The 13,632-nt window shown below is 41.9% G+C and overlaps 1 protein-coding gene across 4 annotated transcripts; it reads right to left on the bottom strand.

Annotated features, from left to right (window-relative positions):
* Positions 1–967: 967 nt before the first annotated feature.
* Positions 968–12,457, bottom strand: PPP1R2 (protein phosphatase 1 regulatory inhibitor subunit 2). 4 transcript variants are annotated; one of them, XR_015805733.1, is made up of 7 exons: positions 12,262–12,455; positions 7,602–7,709; positions 7,081–7,158; positions 6,664–6,767; positions 5,317–5,525; positions 2,418–2,468; positions 968–1,110 (listed from the first exon to the last, which is right to left on the bottom strand). XR_015805733.1 is itself a non-coding variant. In XM_014891699.2 (7 exons), the coding sequence occupies exons 1-6, from the start codon at positions 12,405–12,407 to the stop codon at positions 2,464–2,466; spliced, it is 621 nt and encodes a 206-aa protein (XP_014747185.1). In that variant the 5' UTR covers positions 12,408–12,457; the 3' UTR covers positions 968–1,110; positions 2,418–2,463. The 4 variants fall into 4 exon arrangements, 3 of the variants coding, with proteins under 3 accessions (XP_014747185.1, XP_014747184.1, XP_088026992.1); XM_014891699.2 differs by having other exon boundaries at positions 5,346–5,525; positions 12,262–12,457; XM_014891698.2 differs by lacking the exons at positions 968–1,110; positions 2,418–2,468 and adding an exon at positions 4,000–4,153 and having other exon boundaries at positions 5,346–5,525.
* Positions 12,458–13,632: the final 1,175 nt, after the last annotated feature.

Below are 13,632 nucleotides of genomic sequence, written 5' to 3'. Positions count from 1 at the left end.
CAAAAAGCCTTCATTTTATAAAAGCAGTTGCTGTAAGTTGCAATGGACACAGGAAGATTTAGACCAGTGGTTTTCAGTATGGAAGTTGCCAACCTCAAATGAGTAGATCAACAGCAGTTATCTTTGATAAACAACAGCCAGAGCCTAAGCTCAGCACATCTTCAGTCCTGATGTATATTTCCTCATCATGGCTGGGTGTTTTTCCTCAGGTGCTAACAGTGCAAACACTGTTCATGCAACTGGAAAGAACCAAACGTTTGAAACAAGAGCCAGAAGAGTAACAGTGGATGTGATTTTAAGAGAAAAGCTGGAGGAAACTTGCACATTCTCACAATAAGCCAGAGAGAGCTCCACAAAACAACCAGTCCTGATGGAAGAGGTTATGAATGTTAAATGCAAAGTTCAAGTTAGCCGTTTCCAGTGTAAAAACACTCCCTCCACCAGATGTTAGTACTGCTTTAGTCAGAAACTAACAACCAATTCCAAACACCGCTCTTAAGAAATAACACAGCTCTTGTTCTAAAGACTGGGAAAGTGCAGGTAAAAATGTACTGAAATCTAGATTAACAGGTCAACATTTTACAAAAAAAAAAGTTGTAGGACTTGAATAATCCCTTTTTAAACTGCTTAACACATCTGATAAATAGCTTACATGTCAATCTGATACATGCTGTACCGTTTGGCTCTTGAATCCCAAGACTTTCTGTATGAGACACCACATCTAGAACACTCTCAAATAAATAGTGAAAACCCAAAAGATAGTGAGTGTTTCAAAGCAAGAGAAACAGTACATCACACAAGATAATCAGCGCTATACATACAGGGAATGCCATTCTGGTCGAACAAATTATGAAGCAGTATTCTCCATGAAATACTAGGCACAAGAAAAAAATCAATTAGACAGTGTTTTCTGCCTAATGGACAAGTCTAAAATTAACATTCTTGGCAATACAACATTGTAACTGATATGCTTCTTAACATTTAAGAGCCTTAATTGCAAAAATCATGAAGCGATGTTTATATTTGTGTCTTTGACAAGCAGTTACAGTTCTGGACAGATTTCTTCTATGCTGTGTGCTCTACTTTCCAGCTGGTCACGAGTAACATGTGCTGCATAAGAAAGATTACAAAAAATAGATAATTCTTCACACCCATTGAGTATTTTCACAACACACACAAATATCCTCCTGAAATCATCTCTCTTTCTCCAATGTTTGCCAATCCATCTTAGCAATGTATAAGCTTTTAATGGGACAGTACAGAAACTTCTAAAACTTCATGCTCTAAAGAGATGGCCAACACCACTGTTCAGCACACCAAGCACTGAGTGCTCATCCCGTGGAACTGGGAGGACTTAACTCAGGTGTTTAGAACTGACACACGTGGTTCCTCAAACACCAGCAAACATAGTACTTCCCAGGTCAAATTTCAGTTCCAGATGACACACTTGAAATGAAAAAATCCCAAATTTATATGTGAAGGAGCACAGTCAGTTGTGTTTTCAGGAAGTTAATTCATACTTTTGAGCAAAAACACCACAATAAATCAGAGGAAACTTCTCCTCAGTGCTGATCAAAGAATATTCATCAAAATGATAATATTCTTTTTAAAAGGACAGTTAGGCTTGGGCATGAGTTAGATTTGGTAACATGCAGTTTAACAAGCAAACAGCACAGTTAACCAGCAGAACTGATTGCTGTGTGCTCCCAGCCTTCACACTTAATTCATCTTTAGTCTGATGCTTGCCCTGGTAAAGAAAACACAACATATTCTGTATCTACCCAAAGGCCAAAGGGCACACCCAGTCAGTGACAGCTCAGCTGCTGGGTGCCATCTGAGCAGGGTTAGCAGAGTAATGTAGCTAAATGAACCAGAGAAAGAGAACAATAGTCTTACTGCTTGTCAATTGAACTGCTATAGACAACACCCTCTGACTGATACTTTTGTGTAGCAGAAGACAGGTCTGCACTGAAATCATCATGCTTAAATTCACCTACATCAGGAATATTTCCTCCTGTGATTGCAAATAGAATTTCTAAAGGGAATGTTTTTATGAAGAGAAACAAAGGTCACTTCTGCTGGCAAAGAAGAATTCTATTTATATTATTCATGGAGTCATAAATAGCAAATAGGCAGTGACAGTGAAATGCTGAAGCAAGCAAATATACAATCATAGAATGGCTTGGGTTGGAAGGAACCTTCCATATGTATAAAAGGAACATCCAGCTCCAATCCCCCTGCCATATGCAATCTATTGCAATTTCTACTTTCTTTTCCACAAAAGAGCTTGGCTGCCAGAATCCATATGCATGGGATAAGGCATGGCTACTTGAGGCAAGAAAGGAATAATCCATCCATTTAAAACACTTGGTTGCCACAATGAAGACAGGAGCAAAAATATACAAAAGTGTTCTCACCATCACTGACTGGACTGGCCATCTTCATTTCAATCAGCAAGAAATCTCAGTCTGTAACCAAGAAGTGCAACTTGTATTAGTGGACCTGGTGGTATCTGACAGGAACCTCCTTAAACCTGCCCTAAGTCTTTAGCCCCTTCTCTGAAAGCAGAGTGTAGAGATTAGAAGTGTACTGTTAGTTTTATTCAAATAAAAACCAGACAAAATTAGAGGGTAGAAAGAAACATCAGATAAGAGAAGCACAGGATTTTTAAGGGATCTTCATGGACAGAAAAATTCCAAGTGAGAAGAGATTCTCAAATTGCCTGAAAAACAACCCAGGAGCCAGTGGAACCCCAGAGTCACAACAGACCACTAAGAAATGCCTCTTATGTCACATCTTTACCTGCAACAATCATCAGTACTACAGAAGTCACGTTATTCCATTGGAATGAAAGGACATTGCATGGCAGCTCTCACTCACATTGACTGGCATCATAGCTGAGTGGAAGCCACATCACCTCATGATCTCCACAACCTCCCAAGAACTCAAGTTTTAAATTGAAGGATTTATAAAAATATAGCTACAATACAACATGCAGAAAACCCAGGACATTTTCTTTGAAGTTAAAAGCAAGCATCAGGGCTGTTAGTCAGTTTAACAGAGTGAGGCCAAAACAAGCCATTGCAAAAATCAACTCCTGTATCACCCAGTACAAGAGTAAGGAAACCCTCCCTTTTCTGCTCTAGACAAAAGCATTTTAAAATACAATTTCAAGTCAAAGAGCTCTTTGAAAGTTATCCAGGTGAATAATCTTTCCATACATTGTTCTCAGGAACATGAATATTAATAGGATTTTGATTTCCTTCCACAAAGGCAACAGCTTAATTTTTAAATACTCAAGTGCTTAATGTAACCAAAAGCACAGCATGACCAAAAGCACATTGACCAAAAACCCCAAGTAGCAAGTGTTAAAGCCATCTATTTGAGAAACCTTCTGTAGCTCTAATTAACACTTATGAATAAGGAGGTTCTTCTGTGCCTTCAGAATACAGATGAGAGAGCAATAAATAATATAATCTCAAAAAAGTTATTTCAATAAAACTTTGATATTAGCACAGCTATGTGCTGAATACTTCTCATTTCACTGTAAGAATTTCTTAAAATGTGGGCAGTGGCAGAAGACTGTTTTATTAATATTTTTGTTCATATCCCATCATCCTTTGCCCAACTCTTGTCTCATAATCTGCCTGAGGACATTCAATTCACCAGCTGCTACAAAAGTGAATCAGTACTTAACCTCAGAAGAACTGATCAAGGACAGGGATTAAAGGCTGTGATAGCTGATATAGAGATTAGGAGATAACAAAACATGAAGGTTAAAGCAGAATGATAGAAAGGTGAAGAACTGAGAACTAGATCAGGTTAATGGAAAGTATTTCTATATGCTATGGTGTGGAGGTGAACCAGTTAATTAACGGGTTGCTACACTGGCAGACAGTTACATTTATGGAATCTATTAGCCATGAGTCTAAAATTGATAATTACCAGTTGTGGCTCTGAAGCTGGTTATGAGGAAGGTGGAATGGACTTCAACAATAGAGATGGAAAAATGCTGCAAAGGTCTGCCTTCTTTCCACTGGCGAATGCAGCTGGGGAGCGGAGTTGCCTCTGTTTTACAGCAGAGTGCAGAGAGATGGCAGCTTCAGGCCATGCAGAAAGGTCATACGGTTGGCTACTGCAGCCCTCCTTTCCCCTGGAGAGTGAAGTTCTAGTAAATAGCCATTGTAAGGCCTATGTTAAATTACTGGATAAAGTCAGTCCAGTAATGGGTCTCAGATACATACCAAATGACCCTTTCGGTGCAATTGTGAAGGAATTAGTTCTCCTGTAGTAAATAACAGGACGAAAAGGTGCAATCCACAGAACTTAAACACGCAACTTTGCAAAACACCTTTTTATTGCGTGGGATTTAAATGAATTTTAGAAGAGTTCCTAGTTCACATGGTTGTGAAAAGCAGATGTGAACCAAGTAAAACCCATGCAGCATCTTCCCAAGTCTGCAGACCATGCTAATATCTCATAGCTTTGCCAACCACAGATGAACAAGGCTTACAGACTTCACTGCCACCAGTCTCATGAGCAACAGATGTATGGTTTTTTAATGTCAGAAATTTATTCAAAGTATTGTTACATAAAGAGGTGGGGAGTGAACTGTAATTATTCACCAGAATACCACCACAAAAGTCTAAGACTTTTCACCCAGAGAGAAGTTTAAAGATGAAAGAGAAGGTGTCAGCCTCTATAGTTTTAGGAGTTTCCTGTGAAGAGACAGCCCTGAAACAGGTTCCAGCAACTCCCATCTCCCACTTAAATATCCCAGAGTTTCTTCCAGTAGCTGCACTAAAAGCCAAGTTGAGAGTCTTATCCCATACTATAGCATGGTACATTTCTGCTCATGGACAAGTCTGTATTGAAGGCCTAACAGCGGTTTTACATTTCAGTGTTCTTCCTCAGGAAGATAAATAGTCCTCTCAACAGGGAGGAAACATTGATGGTAATTTCCCATTGCTGGCTACAGGATGGATTGGGAGCAGAATAGGAAATGACCCACAACAAAAGCCAGGCTCTCCCATGTGGCCATCAAAGTGTTCAGTACAAGACAGCTCCTCCTTTAAAAAGAATGCTGGGAACTTCACTACCCAAAGTCAGCTATGTTGGGGAAATGGTAAGAAGCAGACATGTTTGCTTTTCTGTTATGCCACAACATATCAACACTGATAGGTTTTGTTCCGTGCTACAAATCTACCTATCAAGACATTATTCATTGAGGGTTACATACATACTGTACTCCTTCTAGTCATTCTCACACTTGAGTATATTCATTTCCCAACAGCTCAAAGGGCCACCAGTACTTACAGGTGCTTTTTAATTAATCAGTAGCTCACCATGTTCGGTAGCTTCTGTACTCATTGTTTCTACATCTGCAGCATCACGCATCTCTTCATCCTCATCATCTTCCTCTTCTTCACCATGTAGTTCTTTCGCAATGAGCTGCCTTGCCAGTTTGATGTTTCTTCCTTCATTGTAGTGCATTTTTCTCTTCATTTCAAACTGTTTCTTTTTCTCTGTGGACAAACAAATGGAAATAGTTGTTCCTTCCCTTAAAAAAAAATCAACATATCTTCTTCAGAGAGGAACTCACTGAATAAAAATTGTCTTCAAGCAGTGGAGAGTTCTTTTAAAATGAGTCTGACTTACAGAAAGGATAGTAATTGATGTACTGAAATCTCAGAAGCACTTTTATAAGAACCTGTTTGCAACTAAGAGCAAGTCTGAAGCACAAGAAGCATCTGGTAAAAGTACACAAAACTCCGAAGTTTCACAAGCCTTATTTCTAAGTAAACTCAAGGACAAATTGAGACATACTGCTGGGATAGAAGATGAACTTTTGCAGATGTCTGGCTTGACTCCTGGCTAGCCACCAAAGGTCAGTTATGAGAGATATATTTACCACATGTAGAAGAAAATATTTTCCACTTTCCCCATGGCCTGAAGCCGACTCTGCTCCATATATTAAACATTAGCATATCCAGCAGTAATGCATTATAATTAAAGCAAATTTTTCTTACTTCCAGCCCCAACGCTTTGTTCTTTTCCTTTAGTATAGCAAGGTTTCACACTCAAAGTTGAGGCCAGGAAATTTGAGAAAAACCAGCTAGATAATACAAGCCTGAAACCTTAGAAGTATTGTTGTTTGACTGTTCCCTCAAAACGTTCTAGTCCAAGTTAACATGAAATAACATCTCTGTTAAAGATGCTATTTGCTTTGGAATAATTGTAGACTTCCTATTGCATCCATCTACCAGTTGCTTTGAGAACAACAGAAATATCATCTGTACATTTGCAAGCAATTAGCAGCATTTTATTTGTAGTGGTACTCATTTAATTAAGTCTACCTGAAACACGTTCAGATTAAGAACTATTTCTTCAACCCCAAACTAGAATTTCTTAGCAGGAATTCCCACACTTTAAGCTTGTATAGAGGGAGGCAGCCAGCAACAGCAAATTCCAGTTTATATGAGATCTCAAACCAAACATTCCTGATTAGAAACAAGCAGCATATTTGTTCAAACACTATTTATCTCTATTTTCCAATCACAACATTTTTCTGATAGTACTTCTTGCAAACATTTCTTATGGAAAACCTGAAACTATTTGTATGAAAAGAGTCTAAACAAAAGAAAGAAAACCATTTATGCCTACCCCGTTCTTCAGGTGTTAATTCTTCATCCTCGTCCTCCTCTTCACTGCTTTCTTCTTGCCTTGTTATAATCTTGGGTCCTCTACCTTCAGCTGCAGCTGCCAGTCTACATAAATCATGCAATACAAAATGCTGAAACAGCAAGCTTTTCACTTTTTAAAATACATGACATTTCAGAACACTCATACAAACAGCTTTGTTCATTATTTTTGCCATATTTATATGTAGTAACAACCTGCAAGAGGTTTAAATTACCAGTGGCACTATCAAACACTGAAAACCACTTATTTTGACAATAGTGAAAATGCAGCTTCTAGAGAAACCAGAAACAGCTTTTAAAAAATCTATCCCAGGAAAGAGCAGATTATCTTCACATTTAGTCAGGTTTTTTAATTACAATACTTACTTACAATACTTACTTTTTACTCAACACATCTGCTCTTAAGGGCTCATATTCTGAATCACTCACTGCATCCTCATCATCTTCTCCTATCATGCTTGGAGGGAAAACAAAAAGTAGCCTTTTTTAGTAATTCGCTGGAGTTTGTAGTTCACTCAAGAAAACAGTGAAGACATTACAATACTCAATTAATTACAACACTCAATTAAAAGACTCCTTTAATGCTTTAAAAGCTTTTCAAATCGACTTCTAAATATTGATGACATTATATTCCAGTACTGAAAAAATTAAAATCAATAGAAGTCAGACTTATTTATTCCATTCAAAGCCTGAAGTCTGCTAGAACAACCCTTCTAAACTTTGTGCTTTACACTTTGTCCTTTCAGACAGTTCTCCTTATTTAGAAGCTTTGCAGATCTGAGTATGTTGCATACATCCAGCAGGCTTGTACAGTAATACTACATCACCCACAAAGTAAATTTTTCTCTAAACCCACAATTCCACCTGGAAGCACACAGGACAATACTTTAGCAAATGTACCTGTGGTAAGGAGTACTTGGCTCATCAATTTTCATCAAGCCATAATCTTTGCCTGCAGGGTGATACGTAGCTATGATGTTCATTTCATCCCACTTCTGGGATTTTTTACTGAAATAAGAAAAGAAAATTAAATTTTCTTATATTCTAAAACAATTAGTTCTGCTTTACCAGAGAAAGAATTTTTTAAAAAATCATCTGATCTCTACTACATACTAAGCACAAAAAATGCTGTTATGATACACAGACATGTTCAAAGTATGACTATTAAATACTGCTTGATACACACTTAAGTCACAACAAATTCTCATTGCAACTTAATTTCCCTAACAAGTTATAATAGCTAAACAAACTCAATGATCTCTAAACATATTCTTATTCATATAATTCAGAGACTACTGGTCTTGTTCAATGACTATCTTGTGACTGTTTCATTTTACAGTAACTTGTAAAAAGAGAATTCTTCTCCTTATAACAACCCACAAGACTTCAACAGAACCCAATACCTTTCAGTTCACCTCTGCTGAGGGAGCTGGAATGATTATTAGCAAAACTGTTACATAAACAATAGCAACATAACAAATCCTCTCCTGCAGTGAAATAAGTAGCATAGAACAAGCTGGTTATTAATACTGCTTCTGTCATCCTAAATTAGAATCAGAAGCCAAATGATTCACTGCTATAATTAAGGCGAGGGAGTTTCACATTTTATACAGACAGGCACCAGTGATGCTACATTATCTAGAACTTTCTTAGTCAACCAGAAAATGAACCATTTTATGCATATTTGAAGAAACTAAAGCTCACCCACACTGACTGCTTATTGACAAAATATATAAGCCACAAGAAAAGTAATTGTCTTGTGGCCAGAGAAAGAGCCATCCCTCCACTGATCTAAAAGCCACAAAAAAATGTTTATCAACACAAACCACGTTTCATGTTTTCTCTAAAAAGGTTATTGCAAACTTCATATAAGGTGGTCTTTCCCTTAGATTAAGCCAATAATTTTAATTTTAGAATAATACAAAAATTCCACAAACTAACATATTCTTGTTGTAAACTATTAGTTAAGGAAGCAAACATTACAGGACATTGTGGGTTTTGTGGGGGTTTTTGTTTTGTTTGGGGTGGTTGTGTTTGAGTTTTTTGGGGGGTGGGAAGGGGCAGTTGGCTGGAAGACTTCCACTTAACTGCTCTTGTTTAAACAGGCTGCTCTAATAACAGATCTGAAAGATATATTCAATCTCAATAACACAAGTGCTGTTGAGCAGAATAATATCTCTAAAACAAGATAAAGCAAAATTCCAAGGACAAACTACATTCTGCAGTTACAGGATCACTGCATAATACAATGTGGGGGGAAAAAAACTAAAGAGAAGAAAAATAGATGTGGGAGTTGATGCTGAATCCAGCATGCCACAGGCTTGCACTTCAGAAATTAATACAAATTGAATGATCTTAATCCCCTCAGCACACAGTAACCACTGCCAAGGTCTCATGTTCGAGGCTTCAGGTCCATTTAATCATTTTGTGCAAACACAAGGATTGCAGCATAAGCGGACAACACGTGAGTCAGGTCGTGGCTCTGGCAGGGCGGGGAGTCATGAGCTTCGTGATGACAAAGCAAGAGCTCCTGTCTAGGAACGCCACTCATTCAAAACTGTCTGGTTAGGAGTCGAAAAATCCCCAGTTTAACACAGCCTAAAGTTCATCCATGACCAACACAAGATGCTCACTGTGTTGCACAGTGAGGATTTTTACCAGCCAGAGCACTTAGATAATGAAACATAGGGTACACAGCCCCTGTAAAGAGACAGAGCTCAGCTGACAAGGAAATACAACAGATGGGAGAGATTCCCATCACATGCTTTGTGTTCACTTGCCCAGAGCCCATCAAGGTTTATAGCCCAGACTCACAACTCCACCTAATAATAATATTGGCAATGTTGGAAAAATCCCTTTGGCATACACTGTGCTGGAAATCAGACAGCCCACACTGAGCAAGTCAGTGAGTCATAAATAAAAGACTGAACGAATTTTTAGTGGCTTAGTTTTTCACACTTATTTTTTTAAACTCAGATTCCAACACTAAAAACCTTGGCTGTGGAACACCTCCCAAAGCACAGCTTAAAGTTCACCTAGGGGGAAAACAAAAAAGTCATTAGTGGCTAAGACACAAACATGTCATTTCACCCCTGCTTGTAAAAAGCCCTCACAGGAGAGTGTCTAAGTGATCTGAAAAGACACACCTCCCTTGCTTGTCTCCAATTTTGCATCCTTAGGTATGTCTGCACAGCACAACACTAATGACAGGGTTTAGGACCATCACAGGAAAATGCATCCTGACACCCCTTCAGATACAGAAACAGGAAATCTAATCTTCCTTAGGAAAATGAGGTTTGAAAAATCTCATAAGTGCTCATTTGTATTTTCTCACATCTTTAAAAATACACAGTAACTTCATTTGACACCACACCAGGTGGTGTAGACAGGCAAGAAGTTTCAGCAGCAGTAATAGCCAAGGAAGAACACCTCTCACACCTCACTTGCTCCTGCCATAACAGACTCACCTCTTCCTTCCCAACACAGCCGCTTGTGCGCACACACACTTCCACAATTCCTTTGTGAAATATCACATCCACTCGCTCACAGGCTCTTACAGGGGTCTGAAGGCAAAAAATACCATACCCCAGTGTGTATGCCAAGCACACATCTGCCATTAAACCACAATCTCAGCTCTTATGATGCAGTTCCAGTGGTGTCCCAATTTCTTAAGCTTCCTTCCTGCATCATATTTTCATTAAGGAAGTTTTCCAAACAACGTTACCATCACTAACAGCAGCACAAGGTCAGTAATAAGTACATGAGAGCTCTACTGAACGTGGTGCTTTAAAAGATGGCAGCTGACATAATGAGCTCTTTCATCTACAGATATTTTAAAAGATCTTCAGACCTGAATTTCAATATCAGAAATAAGCAGAAGAATTAAGAAAACAGACACCTGAATTTATTAACTAATCCTTAATCTCAAAGGAAAATCATAATTGTACCACTTATTATTCTTCTAAAAACAAAATTGTTTTCCTGGAGTCAGAAATAACACTGATATATTGATACATTGCCAACCAAAAATAATACCTGCACAGAAACCAGCTTTATATACCCTGATCTTTCCAGGAAATTTTCTAATGCAGCCTGCCAGGTTTAGCCAATGTCTTTCAATTTGCAAGGCAATTTCAGAATTAATCTGAGTTTACTGGCTCACGTTGGTAAACAGGAAATAGAAGCTGGACTTTAACCCACTAACTGCTTCCCAAGAAATTACTGTGTGCCATAACCAATATACCATACACTCATCAGTTCATACTCCAGTTTCTATTCATTTTTCAAGACAGTAGAAAAGAAACTACAGAAAATTAAACACAGCCTACCAACAACAACTTTGTAATCAAAGTCTGGTGTGGTACTAAGTGCATCAAGCTATGTAGTATTAAAACTAAAGAAAAGGAAAAGAAAAAATCACATTTGTGTAACATATTGCTACTTACACTCACCTGTTTCAAAAACATCTCATTCACTCAGTCGAAATTTTTCTCTGGAAAGCAGGAGCAGCTAACAATAGCAACACTGCAACCCAAAAGCTCGTCTTTCTTACCTTGCTGACTTTAGACTATATTCATGACTTAACTAGGCAAAGATGAAAGGAATAATAATAATAAACAATAATAAAAAAAAAAAACCACCAGCAAGACCGTTTTATTTTATCATTATTTCTCTCCTTTCAATACTAAATAAGGCGACAGAAAAAGAAAACTGTCCAAAGCAAATGTGTAAACACTGAGTTCAGGTCAAAGCTAGCTCATCATAACTTGATGGAGAATCAGAGCAACGGCAGACAGCACATGCTGGGTGCATCAGGAGGACTGTAGCATTCTTACCCATCAAGGACAGGTACTGGCCAGCTGAAGACCACTTCTGGCATATCTGGACTAACCCGGCATGTTACAATTAAACCAAGATTTTCATGTCATTCAAATCACAAACAACACGGCTGTGCACATTCTCAAGTGTGAGATTTTTACGGATGGATCCTGCCCAACCGAGAATACGTCTTGATGATGTTTCAGCCCAGGAGAGGTCCCCTCTCCGGGGACGTACTTCTGATTACAAGAAATGAGCTGCTTACAAGACGGCTAAGAATAAATCAACCGCATTGCCCAAACTGTGAACTGTCCTCGCAGCATCGGTAAAACCCTTTGTGAGCTGCCACACTTAGCAGGTGACAGCCGCTCCTCGGCGTGAGCCACGGCGACAGCTCCGCCGGCCTCATGCGGGCAGCGCTCCCCGTCTCCGCCCAGGTGCACCCCCGGCATCTCTGTGCCCGCAGCGGAGCTCCAGCCTCGGCAGGAGCCGCCAGTGCCGGGTCCGAGCGGAGCCGAGCTCCGGGCCCGCCGCCGCACGGGGGGCAAGGCACGGACCCCCCGCCCCGCCCGCGCAGCATGCCCCGGGCACGGGGCGCCGCAGCGGCCCCGGCTGGAGACGCCGCCCGGCTGACCCCGCTCCGCGGGCCCCTCGAAGGAGCGGGACGGGCCGAGGGAGGCCCTGCGGAGACCGCCGCCGCCCACCACCACCACCACCACCACCACCACCACCGAGGCCTCACCCGTGCTCGTCCTCGTCGCAGGCCTGGCTAGCCTGTCGCGCCCCTACGGCTGCTCCGGACGATGCCTTGCTGCCGCTCTTCTTCAGGATGCCCTTGATGGGCCCCCGCCCCGTCGCCGAGGCGTCCGGTACCGAGGGCGCCTCCATGGCCCCGCCGCCCGCCCGGTTCCGCTGCCGCCGCCGCCGCCGCCACCGCCCCGGCCGGGCCCGCCCCGCGCCAGCGCCGCCGCCTCAGCCCGGCGCGCCCGCGCCCCCTGGCGGCCGGCGGACCGACAGCGCCCCCTGCTGCCGTGCGCCTGCGAGACCGCCAGGGGGCGCCCTGCGCGCGCGGGGAACCCGGACACGGACACGGGGACAGACGGACACAGAACACACGGACAGATGGACACACAGAATACACGGACAGATGGACACACGGACACAGCAGGGACAGTGGTACAAGGATACATGGGCACACGGACACAGCAGGGACACAGAACACACTGCGAGATGGACACGCGGACACGGAACACACAGACACACGAACACATGGACACACAGACACGGCAGAGACAGTGGTACACGATAGATGGACACACAGCCATGGCAGGGACACGGACACAGATACATACACAAGGGGACACAGTGACAGAGGGGACACGGGCACAGAGATACGCAGTCACACAGGCACACGGGGATACATGGGCACAGGGACACAGAATCACTGGAGCGGTCAGGTTGGAAGGGGTCACATTGCACAGGATTGTGTACAGATGTTCTTGAATATGTCCAGTGATGGAAACTTCACAGCCTCTCTGGGCAATCTGTTCATCACCTGCACAGTAAAGAGGTTCTTCCTCATACTCAAGTGAAATTTCCTGTGCATCAGTTTCTGCCTATTGCCTCTCATCCTAGTGGTTGGCACAGCTGAGAAGAGCCTGGCATCTTCTTGGCATCTCCCCTCCAGATCCATACATACTTTGATGAGGACACATGGACACAGAGGTCTGCTGTGTGCACAGGGCCGGTGGCCATGCACACCCTGCACACCGGGAGGTGTGTGCTGCCCATCCACAGAGCTCTTGGGACTGTGTGGGACTTGTGCCTGTTTGGCACTCCCACACACATTCAAGGGTTTTGCACGTGCAGGGTGTCCCACGTGTGTGCTGTTGGCTGGGGACATCGGCTGGCACGGGGCAGGACAGGCTGCAGCTGTGCTGTGGTGTCCCCGAGCTCTCTGTGCTGCCATGCAGAGATGCCCCCACCACAAAGCGTTTGCCAGAGCAGCCCAGGTTTGTCACGGTCTCTGTGGCACAACGAAGGAGCCAGCATGGTCTCCAGAGGGCCCAGGCATCGCAGGGTTTTGTCTCTGAGTGAAACATTCCCAGTTCCT

The sequence above is a fragment of the Sturnus vulgaris genome, chromosome 10 (assembly GCF_052056855.1).
Source record: "Sturnus vulgaris isolate bStuVul1 chromosome 10, bStuVul1.hap1, whole genome shotgun sequence".
In the NCBI taxonomy this organism is placed as follows: Eukaryota; Metazoa; Chordata; class Aves; order Passeriformes; family Sturnidae; genus Sturnus; species Sturnus vulgaris.
This window is presented reverse-complemented; position numbering and strand designations above follow the sequence as displayed.